General features: G+C 36.9%; 1 protein-coding gene and 1 long non-coding RNA gene across 2 annotated transcripts; both read right to left on the bottom strand.

The window, feature by feature from the left end:
• Positions 1-3,651: 3,651 nt before the first annotated feature.
• LOC121430682 (tRNA selenocysteine 1-associated protein 1-like) lies at positions 3,652-20,536 on the bottom strand. The gene is made up of 9 exons (XM_041628026.1): positions 20,379-20,536; positions 12,561-12,658; positions 12,132-12,231; positions 11,565-11,659; positions 9,888-9,988; positions 8,895-9,042; positions 8,131-8,401; positions 6,892-6,919; positions 3,652-5,671 (listed from the first exon to the last, which is right to left on the bottom strand). The coding sequence occupies exons 1-9, from the start codon at positions 20,415-20,417 to the stop codon at positions 5,532-5,534; spliced, it is 1,020 nt and encodes a 339-aa protein (XP_041483960.1). The 5' UTR covers positions 20,418-20,536; the 3' UTR covers positions 3,652-5,531.
• Positions 17,938-19,893, bottom strand: LOC121430683. Its single transcript, XR_005972055.1, has 2 exons — positions 19,621-19,893; positions 17,938-18,725 (listed from the first exon to the last, which is right to left on the bottom strand). It is a non-coding gene; the product is annotated as an uncharacterized LOC121430683 (long non-coding RNA).
• Positions 20,537-22,241: the final 1,705 nt, after the last annotated feature.

The raw sequence follows: 22,241 nt of genomic DNA, 5'->3' as shown, positions 1-22,241 counted from the left end.
AGTAATAATCATTCTACTGTTAGTAGAAGAATACATGTCACTCAATGATTAATCTTATACTTGCTATTCTTTGTAGGCATCTTCTCCTTTTATGCGTAGGCTATTTTTTTCTTCAAACCAATTGCCTAATGCGTTAATCTTAATATCCAGAAAACAGAAAATATTGAATTCCGCGAGCAAAACTTAAGAGCTCCAATCGCGCATTTTTACTTGAGCTTTAAACGGCGCTTTGCCATTCCGCGAAAAATACCATAGTTAGTCGTAAGAATATCAAATACACAACTCGTTGAAATTCATTGTATGCTGATATTCAGATCGTCATCGGACATAACAATTTCAGATACAAAAGTATTTATTGATGCATGTAAACCAGGATGCGATGAAATATGTCGTGTTTACACGCCTTTTTTATACGGTGATAGGTCCGAGCGTTCGCTATGTGTACACCACTCAAAGGGGGAAATAACTCGCAATTTACAGTCAGAGTTTCGAAATGCCCAGACAGTTTAAGGGGAAAGAGTTGTAAATCGTACGGAATAAGAAGAAAAAAATACGAAGACGCCTAAGCAATTCGATAAAGATAGGGTGCTTCCAAAATTTTTACGACCCCCATGCCCCCCCCCCATAAGAAAAAAAATGAACAAAAAAATCATGCCAAAATCTATCATAAATCACTCATTTTAAAAGGCTAAAATATTATTTATCCTCGCTTACTTCGCTCGCTCAGGAATACTTAGAAATATCGGACCATATGCCATGTTTCCCACCTTAATGTGTTGGGCTCATTACACCGACTGATGAGAGATTAACGAAATGAAAAAAAAAATCGAATTCAGACTATGTATGGGGCGTGACACTCAATTATATGGCATATTTGAAGGGGCGGGATATTAATGATCGATATTGTTGCGTGTTTTTTTTTCATGTAAAACGGTTTTAAGAAAAAAGATCTTTGTGAATAAAGACAACAGGTATTACATTCTCCCTCCTTCCCGGCTCTTCGTCTTCTTTCTTTCTTTCATTCATTCTTTCTCTCTCTCTTTCTTCCTCTACTACTAATTCTCCTTTAATCTTTCCATACTCCACCTCCTCCTCTTTCTTTTTCTTCTTCTCTCATATCCGTCTCATGACCCATTCATCACAATAATAATGATGATGATGATAATAATAATGATAATATATAACATTAACAAGGCGCTTACTACTGGTGTTTGTAGTGCACTGTTTTCTGTTTTATGGTTTGTACTTGGGATTAAAAGAAAAAAATACCACCCGATACCACTTATTAATATCATTCTGTACGTTTTATATCATTCACTCCTTATTTTTTACGTTTTTTTTCTATCTCGTTTTCCATATTACCAATTCCTTGAGTTTTGTTCCTGTCTTATGGTTTCATCGATGAATTATCGACTTTTAACACATTATTGTCTTCATAAGGTAAATTTTGTTTCGTTTTCGCAGTTTCTATTTGGTTTGGTGTTTGGACAAGCGGTAAGATCGTCTCCGGGTTTAAATCTTTAAGAATTCATCAGATCAAGAATTCGCACTAAAATAGAAAATTCATACAAACTGTGATATTTCAGCTTTGAGGTGTAACGATCGTACCTTTTATGGTTTTCTTTCTTCCTATTTAAAAGTTTTGTGTCCCGCACCGTTGACGAGGCATTTCGTTCATGCGACAATTGCACAGAACTAATGTAAGGATTGATATAGCTAGAGTTTCTGATTCAGAATAATGTAAAGAATAAGATTAGAGTTTTGGAGGTTAGGTTTCATATTTCGCTTAAAGTGCAGGTTTTCCATTAAAGCAATTGTCGCCGGAATATCCTAAGCGTCATGTAACGCTGGCACATTGCACAAATTTCATAATAGAAAACAAAATTAGAACTCACATTAAATGTAATTCGCCTCCCCCCCCCCCCCCCCCGCCATGTTAATTTTTTTCAAGTTCAGCAAGACATGCATCTACCTTTTCGCATATGAATACTCGCGCGCTGGAATAGCGCTCTACAGTATCATACTGGCGCTAAACTGAAGTGTATTTTTGCTACTACATGTATTGCTAATTCATTGTCAATCTTTTTCTTTTTTCTTCATGCGGCTCGTCTTGGAGTTATGATTACTTAGGCTCGTTTGGAAAGCGCCCCCTCTTGTTTATCCTCAGATCGAAACAGACGATTATGAACGTGCCACTTCGCAACTCCATTCATCTAATTTTCTTTCTCTCTCTCTTTATATAAATGACACCTCTTACACTTCCCACTAACTATACAATACGCTCGATTCCCTCCCCCCACATTCCTTCTTTATTTAATCATTCCGTCGCCGCTCAATAAAAAAAATCGTTCATTTCATTCTTTAAAGAAATATATAACACTCCTATTCTAATTTCCTCCCATTACCTTCTTATCTCACATCACCTTCATTTTTACTCTTCATCTTGCTTTTCTTCCGTTTCTTCTTTCATCTTTCCATACTGAACAAGCTCCGATTCTTTCCCTGTTTGTATTTCATGTTAGCATTCAATAGTTTCACTGATGGAGGGGGAGGGGTTATGGGATGGGGGTAAAAGAATGCAATATGTTGGAAAATATAAGAGTAAGCGAGGGAGCTCTTCGCGAATAGGTTTTTTTTTATCTTTGTTCTTTTGTTTCCAAATTATTTGCTGGAACAAAAGTAGGCATTGGGATTTTTTTTTCACTCTCGTTTTTTTTTTTTTTTTTTTGGGGGGGGGGGGGGGGCTGCTTGACGCCATATATTTATTCTCTTCACCCACCCTCTAATCTCTATCTTCATTCCAACATATTCTTCCTCCCTTTATGACTTGTTCGGTCATTTCTCCTTTCTTTTCAATATCCTCTCATCTTTCATTTCACTGTTAATATTTTATCGTCATGCCACTGTATGTTTGGTTGTTGTTACTATTATATCATTCCATATTCTTTACAATCATCCCTCTCATATCTTTATTCTAATTACTGTATTCTTCACCTTCTGTCATCCTCATCCTGTCTTTTTCAATCTCCTCAAGTTTTATCGTACTGTATGGCCTCCGAATCACTAATTATCCCTGCAGTATTCTCATAATTTAAAAGCACAATCTAATATGGTTTCATACTTATCTCATATATGAATTCTCATGCTACCCTCATTTTTACTTTCTATCTCTTCCCTGATAAAATTACATTCAACTTTACTTGTACTCCCTTATAATAAACTTATAAGAAAAGTCATGAGAAAATATCACATGTAACATCCTTTGTTTATACAACAATAGTTTTTATTAAAAAAAAAAACTACCAAATTGCTATGTACATGAACATGTATTTTCTCAATGATTGAAAACAAGACAAACAAGACGAAACTCCCAACAGCTATACAGTTCTACAGTTGGACATCATGATTCATATGGATTCCTTTAGGTTAATGTTCTTGTGAAAACTGCAGGAAAAAAAGCAGCTATAAGAAAATCAGATGAAGTTCCAAACTTTGAAACAGTAACATAAACCAATAAAGTGAGCCTAATAATACCAAATACCTTGGTAACAGCTCGTTTTCATGCCAAGCTGTATACATGTTTCATGGCATTGCAGTATATTTTGATGTTCGACTCTTAAAAAAAAAATCTTGTATAGTTTTGCCAAACCCAGGAACATAATATATAAGACATACATAGTAGGAAAGCTGAAAAAAATAAGTGCCTACATTATTACTTCTTGAGAATTTACTTATAATTAATACTTGTTGATATTTAACCTGCAGCTTTTGAAAATTTCAACTGGAATAAAGCCTGGTTCTTGTAAATGTTTTTTTTTTTTTTTGGGGGGGGGGGTTATTTTGAGTTTTCATACATACAACCATCTTTTTCTGTGTTCCATCTAAACTATTCTTTTCATCGGTCTTAAGCCATCCCAGCTCCTGCAATGTTCAGAATACATATCATGATCCAATGAGTTTTGTGGGAAGGGCAGCGAGGTATATTAGAGTAGCAACAACACCAGATACATTTCTGATTAGTCACTTAGGTCTTGGAGCCTCAGAATCTTTCCTTTCATTGACATTATGTACTGAGTGAAGTATTCCAAGGTCCCGTTGTTGGCTGCAAACAGGCACATAAATACACAAGACACCAATTTGGGAATACAATATCTTTACAAGAGAAGAGTAGCAACAACATGAACCACTGTGTTTCAACTTTTACACAAATAATTGGCCGTACTCTGAAGTCAGATTTAGCTTAGGCCACGGGCTTTTTCTGTGCTAAAATTATGGAAAGCCAAATGTTTCAAACTTTTGTTTACAGTGATTGCTTCTCATGTTAACAGTGCTCTTCACTAATTCTTTAATGGTGAAGACAATTGCCATACTTAACCCAGGCACTTAATAATGTTTTGGGAGTCAGAGAGCTGATACATTGAACCTTTACTGTTAGAGATTTATGTAACAACTGGCTTTCCATAGTTAAACTACAACTTAAATCTAGAGTTTAAATTAAATTACACTTCAGAATAAGGGCCTTGGAGCCCCCAAAACACATGCTCATCTGCAAGAAAAATAATGGTAATGTTATATTGGCCTGTAGTCTGAACTCGGGTTTAAGTTTAACTATGGTTTATAGCTGTGGTTTAACACTATGGATGGCCAATTGGGAGACAAATCTCTATCAGTACACGTTCAATTTATTAACTCAACATGACACTCAAATCATTCATAACTGCTGGGAATGATCAGTTAGGTATTTTTCTTCATTATGAAAGCAAATGGAAACAAAACAGTACACACATGAAATATACAATGTAAACAGAATTTTTGAGTTTTTGGCTCTTCATAAATCCAGTACAGAGCTAGACCGTGGTCTAAGTTAAATCATAGTTTAGAATACGGGCGATTGTGTTTAGGAATGTCAGACGACCTTGATGACTGGAAGTTTCAATCGCTGTTTCTTTTGTTGGACTATGTGTTGTCGCTAGACCTCCTTCATAGATTTAAGTCATTCTCCTACTCTGTACAAGGAAACCTATACCCAAAAAACTTAGTTATTAATTTTTAGATTTAATCCAAATTTTTTTCTTGAAAATATAGGTCCATGGATGATCAAAGTCTTGGAACTCAACACCACCTCGGCGCAATTTCATATCAAAATAAGAATCATGGAAGAAAAGCCAAAGCCCCTTCTTTTATGAGACTGAAACATTGATCTAATGGGGTACAGATCCCTCAAACTGTATGTAAATTAGCTTGTAGTCTGTGCAGAATAGGTCCATGAATGATAAAAGTTTTAGAACTCAGCACCACCTCGATGCAACTTCATAACATAATAAAGAATTATTGAAGAAAAACCAAAGCCCCTGCTTTTATGAGAATGATACATTGAGCTTATGGGGTACAGGTCCCTCAAACTGTATGTGAGTTAGCTCATAGTCTATGCAGGAGAAACCAAGTCATAAAATGTTTCTCCAAAAAGACGGATTTCAGCTGTCTAGATTGTTGCTACTCTGCATGGGAAGGGCTTCAAGTACTAGCGCCCTCTATTTGCAGACTTCTTCTATTGTGGCCGAGTAGGAGGTGACAGGATGCCAACGGGACTCCGCGAGCTTCTTGTAAAAATCTTGGTTGGCTTGAATGTAGGCCAGGTTTGTGGCTACCATGTTCACCGGTGCACTGTGATCTATAGCAACAAAAAGAGAAACTTTTGTTTTAAGATGTTTAAGCCCTTATAAAGCTGTGGTTAAGTTTGGTACCAAGGGCCAATAATGTGAATTATAGTAGAGAATCATCTAACATTCTAATCTTACAAAAGTGTGTAGCTGGATATTTTTTCAGCTGTTAATTCTGTGTGAACATTTGTTTGTATCTATAGTGCCCTCTCTTGTATGATTTCAGTTAACCTTACAAGGACACTTTGAATCTTACAGATGCAAAGGTTGGATATCAAAAAGCTACCTACAGAGATAATATCCTTAAATTTCCAGCCAAATATATAGGTCAGAACTTTTTTTTATAACAAAAAGAAAACAAAAATATGCAAATTTTATTGATTGGGCCCCAATGAAATAAATTTTCTTGATAAATGTAAAATCAATCCATGAAAATTATATTGAAATTTGAAATGTCATAACTCTGTTTCCTCCCCAGAATGCAGAGAAATCTTTAGTGTTTTGGTTTTCTGATTCTAATCTATACGTTCAGAGCAAACACTTTTCAACCTGGAGTACCCCTAACAAATTAAAGAGAAATCCAGCCTTATAGAATGTTATGTTGGGGAGGAGAAAAATAAATCAAACAGAATGGTGAAAGTTTGAAAGAAATCGGATAAGCAATCAGAAAGTTATAGCTGCTTTAAAATTGAGATCACTAAGAATATGTAGATTTCAAATTGGCAACTGGGTTTATAAATTATGACAAGGGGCAAAAAACAGCTTTCCCATAGGCCACATACTTTATTATCAGTGATTTGCTGTTTTCTCATAAGTACCCATTCCCTGGAGCAGTAATCTAAATATAACCCAGGTAGTATATTGTTTTATGTCCTAATGAAAGAAAAATATAGTTTAATATTAATATTTGGGGGAACATGAGAATTTAGCCATTTTATGTATTGGATTACATGGAAGAGTAGTCCTTGCCTTACAGCACTATGACATCACATACGCTGACAATTTGAAGTCTCCAAGGGTATAATGATTACAAATATTTACAACTTTTAAAAATTCATAACTTTCTCATTCTTTGTCCGATATTGTTCAAACTTTCACCTTTCAACTTGTCTGATTTTTCTTTTTCCTCTAAAAGTTTTTATTTGAGTTGGATTCCCCTATAATTAGGATAACTAGGCTTGATTAGTAAAGAATCTAACTCATCATGTTTGATGCAATGCATCACACTTACCTTCAAGGGTCTCATCATCTTCTTCATTCTGTGAAAGCAAAATAATAGAAACAAAATAGCACAGCATTAGAAAACAAGTTTGATCCATCGACCAAATCTTTGTATTCTTCTTGTCATTGGTTGATTACAGAGTACTCAACAATGTTCACAGTGTTCTTTTTTCAAAAGCAGGGATGATGCCAGTGGCAAATGGCTCCGAGCATGAACAAAATTTTTGAATTATCGAAACACACAAATTCACTATTACTTCAGTGTGTAACTTAATGGTGCAATTAATTAACTTGGCGTTCCTCAAAACATGCCAAACCTCACAATGTCCTAACCTCAATGAGCAATGGAGTCATGGGTGTTTCATAACCCTTTCTTTGCTACATGATAATCCCTATGTAAATGACCTAGCACGAATGGAAAATGTTTTTAGGTGCTAAGTATTTCCCATTCGTGCGTAAAGATGTGCGTGACCTTACAAACAGCGTTATGGCGTACCCACCTGATAACTGCAAATAAAAAATAGGAAGGCTGTGCAATGTGCAAAAATCTGGTCAAATACCTTACATTTATTTGTACTTGTAGCTGATGGACAAAAAGATGGAAGATTGAAAATTTCATAAATCATGATTCTGCCCCCCTCCAAAGATCTCTCGCGTGAGCACTACAAAAATTTGCACAGGGATAGTGTGTGATGAATCTACAAAAGGCTGTATAGTTTATTTTTTTATTATTTACTGTTTTTAATTTTCTTATGTTTTGTTCTTTTATAATTCTTTTCGATGGAAATCATTGCCGAATTAATTCTGATCATAAACAATGCAAAATTAATTGATTTTAATCAGTTAAAGTGGAAACAATGATACATACATGTATATGTATATGAATTTTGGCTAAAAGCACAATTTGTAATGGATTTGTACATAAATTCACATTTTTGAGCAATTTTGGGTCTGACATACACTCAAAAAATGCTGCATGATTTTTATTACCACGTACCCGGGCATCGCAAATTTGGTCTCAAAAGCTCCACAAGACTTGAAAATGAACAGTTAGCAAGAAGTGCAGTCGAAAATTTGAACACAGTAGATTTATCACAAAAATGAACAGGGAGCGGTGGCAGATTGCGTAGGTGGCTGCCCTGGACAGGATCTTACACATAAATAATCTGCCTTCATGGGAATCGGTTCCAGTGGATACTATAGACAGGTGGCTACCAACACAGGTCTAACCGTATTGCATGTGACTTACCTTGGCGGCAGCCGCAGCCGGTTGCTGAGCAGGCTGTGGCGTGGGTGTTTGCTGGGCTGGAGTGGGGGCCGCTTGGACCGGAGGTTGGTAGGCCTGCTGCTGTTGTTGCTGCTGCATCTGTTGACCCATCTGTGAGTAACCTGCATACGGATCCATACCACCTTGGTAGGGATACTGGGCGGTCTGGTACTGGTTGGCATACGCTGCCATCGTTGCCCCGCTAGCCATGGGCATCATGCCGCCGGTTGTACCCCCGGGATTCATATCCCTACTGGTATTGAACAGGAATAAGGGACTTGTTAATAAAACAGTAAATTCTTAAATGCATACATATATATCAGGATCCCGTCTTACAAGAAGTTGTGATTGATCAAATCAACCTCAAGCACATAATAATAATAATAATGGAACGCTTTTGTATAGCGCAAAATACATAAGCAAAGTTGCATGTCTCTAAGCGCTTTTTACAAAAGGAGTGGAGATGGAGGGGAGAGCACTGGGTTCTTACATTAATTGTTTACAAAATGGTGAATAAATGTGTTTTCAAGCATATATACTAAAATCCATCTCCTCCTTTCTGCTCCCCTGACACTCTCATTACGTTTATACCTTGTTTTTGTCACTCTATATCTCATATATATCTCACTTAATACTTTTATATATAATTTTGTAATGTGTTTTTATGACGAGTGTTGAATAAATTTGAATTGAAAAGTGTATTACAGTACTCAAGAGAGAGAGAGATAGAGACTACATGTACTCACTTTTTTGGCTGTGCTCTGTCTACTTTCAATGTGACACCCATGGGACCTACGGCTCCATTCATCTGCATGATGGCGGCTTCTTGGTCGGTATCATTGAAGAAGCGTACAAAGCCAAAGCCCTTGGAATTCTGGCTATCATCTCGGACAACTTTAAAACGAGGAGAGAAAGAGACAAAATTACTTTGCGAGCTGAAAAAATAAATCAGTCACATCAATCTGTATTGCAATGAAGTCATATTTTTCATGAATGGGTCAGTTACATTATATTGGGTGGCTTAGAATGGGTTGCAAACAAGGCGGTTCGTGAACCAAGTCTTGCTTGATTTCATGATCAATATTAGAAATACCCAACATGACCTTTTGACCCCTAGATGACCAGTGACACATTCACCCTGATGAACACTAATGTAATACCGAAGTATCATATGTACTACTACTACTTCTAATAATGATAGCTGGATTTATAAAACGCTTTTTGCTGAAGGACACAAAGTGCTGCTATTATTAACCCGGCTTTAGCTCGCGCTCCCGTCACCGGCACTCAGCGCATTCAAGGAAATAATTCTGCCGGGTACCCATTCACCTCACCTGGGGGTGTTTCATCAATATTTTCATCCAACAAGTTTTCAGATCTGACAACTTTCCTGGATTCTGATTGGTTGAGAAGCATTGTTACTATAGTGACTGTCGGATAAAACGTCCAACAAGTCCTTTCATAAAGCATTGTGGATAGATTTCTTGCTGAAGGAACACACACACCATGGCTAGGATTTGAACCCACGACCTCTGTTTCAAAGGCAAGAGTCAGAACCGCTAGACCACGATGCACTACACGCAAGTGTGAAGATAATGGATGCAGAAATAAAGAAATGAGAGCAAGTTGAACAAAAAGTTTAACATTTTTGTAACAAACTAACAGACCAACAGGTAAAGTGGTTAAAGGGTCTCTGTCAAACTCAATTCAGGCGAGACAAAAAAGATAAATATACTCACTCTTTGCTTCCTTAATAGACTTATAATGTGAGAAGAGGGCTAATAATTCTTCATCAGTTGTACTTGTGTTGAGGTTACCAACGTAGATGGAGAACTCTTTACTGAAAAAGAAATAAGTTGAAAGAAAAAATATAGAGTATGTTGATGAAAAGGCAAGTAAAAATTATACCAAGTTTCAGTCTTTTTTTTTTAAATCATGCGAGAACATCAAATTTTGTTAAAGATAAATGCCAGTTTTGGTAATGATTTCAAAATGAGTTCATACAGAATCCAATGAAATGACCACCAAAGGGTCTGTTTGTTTGAATAAAAAAATATGTGCCAAAGGATTCTGGAAGAAATTGTGTAATTGCTGAGAAATTAGCAAATAAGAACCGGATTTGGGTCAAGCGTCGGGCCGACACTCAAAGCAATAACAATACACTGTCCCACGTGCGCTGATCTGTGTTGGTGATCTTCAAGGGTGAACACTTTTCAGCTTAGATTTCAAGATTTCACAAAGTTCAGCTTATGTAACTGTACCAGATCTAGATCCTCGATGATATAGTGACAATTAAGCCTAGTTTTACAGACTTTCTCGTGAAATCAGTGTTTACTGCAACTCCTTTCAGTTCTAGATTTAATCCAATTCAACTGTTTCCTTATCTACCCCTCTTACCCTCTATCTTCCCTGTCAATGCTAAATTTTCAAGACTGTCCTTTCTAATCACATGTCCTAAAAAACTCATTTGTGTTATACTTATATCTACAAGGGCTTTCTCTCCACACCAGCTCTTCGCTCTTCTTAGAACCTCTTCATTGGTTACTCCGTCAGTCCATGGAATTCTCATCATGCGTTGGAGGAACCACATTTCACAACTCTCCAAACACTTTCTCATGTCTGATGTTATTGACCATGCTTCACCTTCAGGGTGCATGTATCAATTCAGTACTCGTGATTGGATCTCCATTTTGAATGTCCTGTTTCTAGTTGCTTTGTACACTTTGCATATCGTGATCAATATATTCAAGCATGAAAATGAATACCCCAGTCACCTTTTCCCTACAGCAACCTTACGGTGAGTTGAAAACAAATCGTTTTATTCATTTTTATTCACACCACAGACCTGCCAACCTTCAATCAAAAAAAGTATTCTCATATGGAAAAAATGTATTTTTTGACAAAAAGAGTAATTCTTAATAATTTGTCTCAATGTAACAATCGCCAGCCTGTTGTAGTGAGATCGGTGAAATAACATGTGACATGACTCTACTTGAAAATTTGATAATTCACCCTTTAATAAACATGTGCTCTTAGGCAAGAATTTACTTGTTCTTTTCATGCAACAAGTTACTGGCTCGACAGTGATTTTTACTGGTCAGGGACTGTTGCACCAGCGCTAGTGTCATGCGCTGTGTATAATACATACTCAATGATCAGAATTTTTTTTTAAAAAGTAACAAATTATACAAAAGAAGTATTGGTGTATTTATAGCAAAAAAAGAGGAACAAATACTCTCAAAAGGGAATGGTTGGCATGTCTGACACCACCTACATGTACAATAGCTGGTACAAAAAGAGTTAGAATGGCCATTTTTTACTTGCCGTCAGCCGCCAAAGGGAAAAAGTGACTGAACTAAGACCCTACAACCAAGTGCTACGTAATGTGTTACTGTACCCTGAACTGAGAAACTTACCCGTATGGACTTGGATTACTGGATGAGGCTCCTTGTCCTGCCGGCTGAAATGTGTTGCCCTGGTCTCGAAGAGAATAATTCAACTTGAATCGCTTCTACAGAAAATACAGAGAATAAAATGGATAAAGTATATTACTTGGCATTCACTTAGTACACATAAAGCTTATTGAGTGAAAACATTCAAGATAATTCAGAGCGATTAATGATCACATCATTTTTGTCCAAAATGCTATTTTTGTAATTAAAGAAAAAAAAGACTTAAATATCAAAACATTTGTAAAATAATGAGTCACAAAAGGTCATTTACAATACTTTGTGTTAACTTTTTCAAATTATTCCTGCTGTTTTATTTATAAATGGAAAGCAAAATACCAGTAATGAATCAACCAGATACAACACACTACGCAGAAGTAAAAGTCAATGAACATCAGTCTAAAATTTCCTCGGAATATTTTACAATAACAATTAAAGATCACAATGGAGATAATGTAAATAAGAAAATGTATATCAATTGATATCAAAGATTTTATTATAGATCAAGTTGAAAATAATTGTAAGATGACTTACTGCAGGATAGTTTGGTAGCGGCAAACCAGTGAGTTTTCTGAGAGCCAAGGGGACGGCTTCCTTACTTGTCAACTCAACAAAACAATAATTCCTGTTCTGCCTGGAAGACCAAAAAAAAAAGAACACACTAAGAAATTTAGGCACAAAAAAGAATCATGAAATTGAAAAATACCCAAATTTCTGATCAAAATTGGTAATTATGTGGTTATCTTTTACATCTGCACTGTACATTACTCTGTTCTGCATGTAGGATGTTCATTCAAGACTAGATTTAATGGAACTCATGCAAGAGAATTTACGTGTGCAATCGAGCTTTTACAGATGTGTATGACATAGCCGATTTCCCAGATATTAATACAGTATCAGCCTCCCTCCCTTAAGATGCAACTCATATTGACCCCTAGATTTTTTATTGAATGGTCTACTTACCCAGTCTTGTGATCTTTGAGAAGTTTAACTGATAAAACATGTTCTCCCATCATACTGAAGGCTTCAGCAATCACCCTCTCGTCCATGTACTGATCAATCTAAACAAATGAACAAAAAGTGTTTTTTTTAATAATGGACATTCAAAGTCTAACAACTCTTGATATTATCACGCTACCATGTAATATCTGAACTAACTCAATGACATGAGAGAGCCATGCAATCCCACTTTGCATAGACAATGATACATTCAACTAATTATTTCGTGTACTGCCATTTTATTTTGTATTTTTTTCTTTAACGTTTTACTTTCATATTATAATCATGAAGTGTCCCATATTTGGCAAGTGTGTCAGAAATATTTTGAGACAAATTCATCTGGTAGAACAGTAAGTGAATAATTCCAATTACCATACATTTTATTGATTCTTTTTTTAAAATCATTGTATAAATTTAAGTTTCTATCGAAACAAATCAAACCAAATTACATTCTCATCTTTTTTATCAACATTTGCACAACAAAATCTCATTTAACGATTAACTTCATTTATTTAAAAAACATTTTAGGTTTCTTACAATTTTAAATTATATATAAAATACCCAAATATCATGAAGATTTTTGTTAGATGTTTAGATTTATTTTGTTCGCTTGAAGTTTGAACTTTTTTCCTCTTTCTTTTCTTTCCTCCTTTTTTCATTCTCCTATCATATTTAATTGCTTTTTTGTTCTATCTTTATTTCCAATCTTTCCTAGCTTTCTTTTCTGATCCTTTCTTTCCTTGTTCGTTTTTCTTTCTTTCCCTTTTCTTTTACTTTCCTTCTTTTTAAAATACCCTTTATCGTATTTCCTTCATTCTTTCTTTCCTTAAAATTTTCTTTGATTTCTACTCCCTTCCTCTCCTTTTTCTTTCCATTCTTGTTCTCTCTCCATTTTCTTTTTTTTCATTCTCTCCTCCCTCTTTCATCCTTTCTTTGAATTCTTTCCCCTTATTCTGCCTTTCACTTCCTTCCTGTTTTTCTTCTTGGTACTTGGTTGTAGTTCCTCCAAAATACTCCTGATGGAATTTTAACTGGAGGTTGTGGTGGTTGAGGGTGGATTTAGGGAGCTTTTAGAATCGCAGCTTTGAGTCGGTTTGACATACCAGTGCCTATTACCAGGGTAGGGTAAAAATCATTCCATGATGCAATCGTGCGGGGAAAGAAAGAGTTCTTGTATACATCGAGCCTGGAAGATGGTACCTCAAACTGGAAAGAATGTCCCTGTCTGTTCCTGTTTGGCTTAGGTTTAGTGTTTGCTCGGCCCGGGCGTCTATATCCAGTTTGCCATGTAACATTTTGAAGAAACAGCTTAAACAGAGTGCTTCGTGTTTCTCTTGGAGAGAATTCCATTTGAGTGAATTTAACAGTTGGGTGATGCTTGATTCTCTTTCATATTTGTTACATATCGGGCTGCTTCTCTCTGTTTCTTTCAGAAAACGAAGGAAACTTTTCCATGTCCATGACCTTGTTTTCTTTCTCTCCTTTATTTTTTTATTGGCAGTGTATACAGCCACACGCGTGTGTCTTTACCATCCAGCCACACGCGTGTGGTTATATCCAGAACACCTATCTGTGGATACCGCCACACGCCGCCAGTAATAACAGTAAAACACGTAGCCCCGGTATGTAGGTCTGACCGTCTATATCACGATCAAAATAACCTCATTTCTTACATTCTAAACCACTCTGATTTCTTTAAATCGTTTCAATTTCATTCTCACCGTCTTCTTTCCTTGCTTTTCTTGTCTTGTTACAAAAGGCCGCCTGTTAAATAGCAAATTTCCACACTTTTTCTACTTGTGTCGATTCTCTACTGACTCTAGGCTATGTGCGCGTACGTGCGTACGTACGAAACCCAAACTGTGTATGTCTACTACTGCGCTGCGCTAACGCTGTATGGGTCTGCCACCGCGAAGGAAGCCAGAATCGACACAAGTAGAAAAAGAGAATTTGCTGTTAAACAGACGACCGTTTGTAACAAGACAAGAAAAGCAAGGAGAGAAGACGGTGAGAATGAAATTGAAACGATCTAAGGATATCAAAGGGTTTAGAATGTAAGAATTTAATGAAGAAATGAGGTTATTTTGATCGTGATATAGACGGTCAGACCTACATACCGGTACGTGTTTTACTGTTATTACTGGCGGCGTGTGGCGGTATCCACAGATAGGTGTTCTGGATATAACCACACGCCACTCATGGTTTCAAATCGTCTCGTGTGTGAAGGATTCATATGCACCTGGTGCACGCGAATCTTTCACACCCTTTTTACTAAAATAACTATGACTTTACATCGTAGCTAAGCATTATATTTATTCTATGACACTTACCGAACCATATGGATCGTTTGTTGAATTCTGTTTGGTGTTGTTTTGAATAAAATAAGAGCATTTTTCGTGATCTTCACGTAGATGCCTCTTGATCAGCGTTGATATCAACTTTTGCCTAAAGAGGGCGCGCGATATTATTTCAAAGTCGGTAGGCACTTAAGAACCAAGTAAAATTATGTCACTCTCGCCGATGAATATTCATTAGATCGTGGTCGTGCGTGTTCAATACACACTGAGTGCATGCATGCAGAGAGTTTTTATTGAACACGCACGACCACGATCTAATGATTATTCATCGCGAGAGTGACGTAATTTTACGAGTGTCCTTTCAAACTTGGTTCTTAAGTGCCTACCGTACCTTTGTTTACGGTGTTGCAAGCTAGCTGCATTCTAGGCGATCAGCATTATTTTCTTGCTCGTTCAATCCACTTTCATCATCATCTTGTCAAAAGATGGCGTACTTTACCAATAAGTATATACATGAGATGCAACCTGTTGATTTTTGGTACAATTTCCTATTATGCGCTGACGACTTGAATTGAGAATGTTCGATACGAAAAATTGCTTTTCGATTGTTGTTTGCGTACTTTCCACCGCAGTATTAAGGACGGATCGAACGGAGTATCCTGGTTGAGACTTGGAGGTAAGCGATAAAAACAGTTTTATAAATAATTTCCACTTCATTTTGTTTTTTTAAACTAAATTTATTAAAAAGAAATCATTAGTGGAGAAATACTGAAACGTTTGGCGTTTCTAATTCCCTCACATTCGTGTGATGAATGAAAACGTCAAAGTCCACTATGAAACCACATGCGTTGTGCGAGGTTAGTATTACTAACCTCGCATGTTGTGTGAGTGAACCACACGCGTGTGGCTGGATGGTAAAGACACACGCGTGTGGCTGTATACACTGCCTTTTTTATTTCACATTCATTCATCTCTTCCTTTCTCCATTAATTTCAAAGAAAGATGAAAACCTTTTTTCTTTCATTCATTAGGTAAAATCATGAAAAATTAAAAATATCTCCAAAGCTTCTCTCAATATCATCACTCTATAGCTAAATAACTGAGTAATCACTGATGTGAAGTGAAAATATTAAAAACATATTTAAAATGTTCATAATATTGGAATAAAAGTAGCTTATTTGTGGCAAAATTGTCATAAGCATAATCACCAGCGATATCAAACGATATCCCAATTTGTGATCGTTAAAGCTACGTGCATCCGCATTTGCGCTCTGAAACTAGTGTCGGCTGCTAGCGCAGCGAGTAGCTGCAAATGCAATGCACGCCGCGAGCTAGGCAACCTATGCGAAGCTATGATGCATGGCGACCGGGACGCAACGGCGATGGTGTTCATGCAATTATGGACGGCAGCCCACTGCCCCAGTGCCCTGCTTGTGCAGCTGCGACTTGCAATTGACGCCAAGCTCGCTCTCTTTGCATGTTAAATATGTCATTTGACAGCTGCCGAGTGTATTTCCTTAATGTCATAGTCAAAGTTGGTGATAATACTTACCTTGAATTGACATGCCAGTGATGAAACTCAGATTATTCCATGTTTTTATGCTTCGTTATTGGCTTACTTTGAAATTAATTTGTGAACGATGTCGTAAGTAGTTCCGTCACGTTACCGTGCATAAATTACTGAGTATGAGTCATTCATGTTTACCTGATTCACCTCTCGTTGTCGTTGTCAATGGGGGGGGGGTTAATAAGTCCAAAGTTACAAATTTTATTCTGTGTCATTGCACTTTTCACAGATCGGGGCAGGGCTCTGGGAAATACTCATTTTAATTATTACTATTTACAAGTTTAAGAAAAAGTGTTATTTGCTTAATTGTGGGATAAGTTACTCAACTTAACCATTATCATGAAATTGCATTTTGTTAATTCTGAACTTCCAAAAAGTTTTATTTTTCTTTCTCTCATGTATATAACTGGAGTAACAAGCTGAAGATCCTTGGAATCATGCCCCAATCCACCCCTTGAAATGTGTTTTGGTAAGTAGGCCCATTGAGCGTAAACATGCAAAATCAAGGTTAACAACATCATCGAATCTAAGCAGGTTTTTTTTTATAAAGATCTATACATTTTCCTTTTTCAGTCATTGTGGCTATCAGTAGGGATTTTTTTATCTATCATTTCATTTAGGATTTTTTCCGGGGGGGGGGGGGGGGGGGGGGGGGTCTAGAGCCACAACCATAGATGGCGGAAGCGCTGGACAGGTCCCCCTTATTTTTTTTTTTTTGGGGGGGGGTGGTCCCCCTATTATTTTTGTTCATCTTTTTTTTTGGCTTGTCAAAAAATTTTGGTGGTTCATCATACATTTTGGGTTGATTACTATTTTTTTTGCAGTCAAATTTGCTACCTGTCTCCATCTCAAAAATTCAGGTGGACCCCCCCCCAAAAAAAAAAAATCCCTTCCACTGCCAATGGCCAAAACTACTTTTTAAAATCTTAATCATTATTGTTCCTGGGGAATATTACCATGATAATCTTACCTATTTTCCATTAATTATTTTATTGGCTGAATTTACTCAAAGCTAACAGACTTGAGCATTTTTTAATTTCCTAATTGTTACTTGATTTTATTTTGTCTCTTTACAGGTACTGTAGTTGCAACACTGGCCACCAAGCTGTATAGTGTATACACATCAAATTTCACTCTCCCGTCCCCCAACTTCGAATGAATCTTTGCCCAAGTTTTAGTATCTTCAAACATTTAAAGGGATTTATGAAAGTGTATTTAATTCATACAAAAAATGGGCAAAGAATCATGATTTCAACATTGAAGCATGCCTTCTTTTAAGTTCTTTCGTCAAGGGTTTGGATTGAAGTTACTCAATTCTGTCAGAAACAGACATTTAATGGACTACCATCAAAGATGTAGGAGACAGTTGAAGGATATGTCTGGCCAAAGAAGTATTATTTAAGTACAAAATAGAAAGATACCACAAATCAACTATAATACCCTTTTGTTGATAAACTTAAAATAGGGGGGGGGGGGGAACCTCCATGCATCGATCTATATCAAATTGACTTGCAAAATTCTCCTATTTTCCTTTCTCTACCTTTGTATGAAATATACCAATGCATGAATTGTATAGAATATTTACTTTGGGATTTATACTGTTTTGGTTTTTTTAATACCCCCCCCCCCCCCTCAATCTCTACTTTCTCATTCTACATTGGGTACATTTCAGCTCTTCTGCAATCTCTCTTATTCCACCATTTTTCCTTCTGTTATCCAACACTATTTTACTTTGTAATGAGATTGTAAATTAGCCTTTTCAGTCCTCCTCTTGGTCAATATTCTTAAAAAAAAATATCAATAATGATAATAAAACAAGTTGTAAAATTCCCATGAGAATGTCACGTAAAACAAACTGTATTTTCTTTTTAAAGGCAATGACAAGGAGTAAAAAAAATGTCTGACCTCTCATCCCATTTCACTCCACCCTCACACATACAGGCATCATAAAAATATGCATCAAGTGCATCAAACATGATCTCATTATCTTCCTCTTTCATCTCCATCACCAATTATCTTGAGAGTAAATCAACTTTATTTCTTTCTTGGAATTTTAAAACAACTTTGCAGCAATTAGACTGCACTTGAGCTTGCACTGTGTAGAGTGTAATGTAGACCAGGTCATAGGCCAGCACCAGGATGGATATTGACAAGGATGGTAAAAGCAAGTACTACCAAGTAGCAGGGAAACTGTACACGAAACATCATCAGCTGTTCTAATAGTTTGGTATGATGCCATTGGTAGGATCGGTGCTCAAGCTTTATCTAAAAAAAATAAAACATAAATATGAAAAAGTCATTGTAAAGAGATGCACTTCCAGTTCAAACCTATATTGAGCAACATTTAATTTATTTTTAACAATAAAACAGATTCAATGGCTGGGCTGAATCAAGGTAACTGAGGCCTATATATTGCCAATTTCATGAATAACAAAAACAAAATTTGTCTGCGCAACATACCCCTCGGCCCCTAAATTGAAAAATATTTATATATTGCTGCGCTGGCAACACCTAAGTTACAGATGATGATTTTTTTTAAAAAGATCTCAGTCATTATTATTGTATTGCCAATTTGAAGAGAAAAAGATTATGAAGTGCATTTACTGTATGACATTAAGCCCCAGCACAGCCAAAAATGTCGATGATCAAACTTCGAAAGTCAGAATGACTCCACAGATTCGCTACAATCCAACTCCAAGTGAAGTCTGACATTGACAATAAACTTAATTAAGGTAAGTCAAACTTCCATTTATCAATATTATAATATAATCATTATGGTCAAACAATGAAATTTTCTATTAAATACATCCATCGAATCACTAAAACCTTTGAAAATTAATTATCCTTCCGTTTCGTTTGGCTAGGCTAACTTTATTACGTGTGTAGCCCATAGGCGTACGCACAGCCACCCGGCTCACACGCATTCTCGAACTCGTGAATTTCTTCAAAATCCACCCCTGGCCGCCAGGGGAAGCCCCTGTTCCAACCTCAATATCTTAAAACCGCTATGTCATGCGACAAAGTGGAAAGAAAAATCAAATCCAGAATGAATTCAGCTTTCAGAAAATACCACATTTTCACTTCTATCTTGATGGATATATATCGTATTTCACATAAAATCGTCGAAAAATACGAAAATTCAACGGAAAATTGTACTTACCAGTGATATTCCAGACGAATTTGACAGTCAAAACTCTTCGCTGAGGCTCTCCCATTGTTCGTAGACGATGACGTAAGTATCCATGATGAAATTTTCATACACATCATACCTATTGGACAAATCACTTTAAAAATAAGGGTAGATTCATCCACCCCTTACATTTGTCAATACACTCGGCAGTCTCGACGATAGCAGCTTATCGGCGGCAATACGGTCCATTAAAAAAAAGCGCCGTTCACCCGCAGCGCCCTCTAGCGTTCATGATTGTACCTACATTCATAGGCCTACTTCTTTTACTTACTTACTTCCAGGATACTGCCCAACTCCCCTAAAAGGGGTCAAACGGGCAGGGTTTGGGTGCGCTGATGGTCGTTACGCGGAGGTGAGAGGCGATGCTTAGTATAGTATTAATTTTTATTTTATTATATTTTTAACTTTCTTTCTTCCTTTTTCCGCCTTCATTTTTCTTTCTTTCCTCTCCATTCAACTGTCAATTCCTCTTTTCCTTCTCTCCTTCATTCTTCCCTTCCTTTTCTTTTTTTGAAGTAATACATTGTGTTGGACTGTAGCCCTCTTTGTTGATTTTTAGACCTGGCTTTGTCGACCCGCAGTCATGCCAGCGGCAGCGCCAGTTAGCCCCGACGCGCTCCCGGCAGAGTCCTGCCTCGGGCCCGGCCTCCCAAGCCGACCTAATTATTGTGAACAGGCACAGGACCGGAATTCAGCCATCAGATTGAAACAAGCCCAAAAATACTTACATCTCCCATCCATAACGAAGAAGCACTTCTCCCAGCCATAGTTTATCCGTATAAAGCAGATAAATGAAAATGTTTAACCTCGAGTCGAGATCGCGATCAATTCACGGATTCAGCAAAGCAAATGCGCACGCAACGCATGCGTCGGGCGACTGAAGTTAAAGTTTACTTTGACAGACCATATGTTATGGTGTCTTAGAAAGAAAGGAGAAAAAATGTCCGTGTCAAACAGAATGAGAGAGAGATATCGAGGTTTTTACCTGACTGCTAAGAAAGCACGAATGCATGTGAGAAAGCAACCAGGGGACCAACGGCTTAGGGTCCTCTCCGAGGGACCTGGTAATGAGGATAAATGCCTTACCAAAGGGCACTAGTGCACCCGTCACTTGGGAATCGAACCGGGTCGCCGGAATTCGAAACCCCCGCTCTACCGACCCAGCTGTTTAATGTGAGTATCCCTGTATAAAAAAAAAATGCAATTTAAAAAACTCCTGGTAATTGAAAGTTTACAACATTTGGATCATTTTTTTTCACATATATTCTTGGGATACGGTATGTCCTATGATCATGGCAGTATGATTATTTACAGGTTTATCCTTTAACGTTATAGAGTGATACATCGGTATTCCGTACTAAAATTAAAGATTGTTTAATTCTGTTTCTGTTTGTTTCTGTTTAAGGTAACTCCCGTAGGAACTCGGCAGGACTGCTGGTAAACGCCAAGCTGGTATATAACCAATTACCTAGGAAACACAGTACATCTAGCTTAATCAGTTAGTGGCTGACCTTATAGACGACAGATATTATTCTTGGGCTTTTTTTATCAAAGTGGAGACAATGCAGTGATTCAAACTCAAAACCTTGCGATTATGAGTCCAGTGCTCTAACCCCTGTACCACACGACCCGATAATGCGAGCATGGGGCGCAACTAGGCGAAATTTTTATGTAGCCTACTGACATGAAAATGGGACATCTGACATTTGAGGACTCTTGTCGGTTCTCCAGGAAACCATCTTTTAAATTTTGATTTAATTTCTTTTATATTTTCTCCATATCATATATACGGAATAAAGAAACATGGTGCACCCCTTGCGCTTGGCTGCGGTGCTTTTGTTTCGTAACAAAAGCTACTCGTCTATTTTGCTGAAATATAAAAAAAAAATCACATTTCCCAAACTTCTTTCCATGATTATATTTTTATTCCATGAAGACAAATACCAAGTATTGTTACCAGGGGAAATGATATAGGGCCTACTGAAAAGAAATAAACCGCAAATTCGTTATAATAAAGTGACTGAATGGGAGAGTGCTGTCGTACCAATTTATTGTCGCAAACAACAAATTTGCCTCTCTGACATGTTAAGATTTAAAATGAGTAAAGGGGAAGTTTACCCTCACGAGAAAAACTGGTTTTATCAAAAAGCAGCAAATTAGTTTTAAAAAATATTGGTGAATTTTTTTTTTATTAAAACCCATCAACGAATACGAGACTATGATTAAAGAACCCCAACAAAGTGCAAGGAGCTTCACCATCATAAAGGCCTAAAATAATGTTCAATAAATCCCAATTATTTTCGATGGAATATGATCATGATGATGAAGGGCGGGGGGGGGGGAGCGGAAATGAAACCATTTGACCAAAAATTAATGACACAATATTTTTTTCTGCTTTTATTCAAATCAACTTTTAATGTTCCCCTCCGTTTTACGTATATATAATTTAACTTGTTAGTTCAACTTCTTTCAAACTCGCAATTTTTTGGTTGCTCTCTTTTTATCATCACCCTTTCTCAGAAATCATTATCTATTCGGGAGTTTTCGCAACAGCTACACAGACGCTTTTTGGGACGTACAAAATCTACACT

Source organism: Lytechinus variegatus, chromosome 17, assembly GCF_018143015.1.
Source record: "Lytechinus variegatus isolate NC3 chromosome 17, Lvar_3.0, whole genome shotgun sequence".
In the NCBI taxonomy this organism is placed as follows: domain Eukaryota; kingdom Metazoa; phylum Echinodermata; class Echinoidea; order Temnopleuroida; family Toxopneustidae; genus Lytechinus; species Lytechinus variegatus.
The sequence above is the reverse complement of the archived record's forward strand: the minus strand, read 5'-3'. Positions and strand labels throughout refer to the sequence as shown.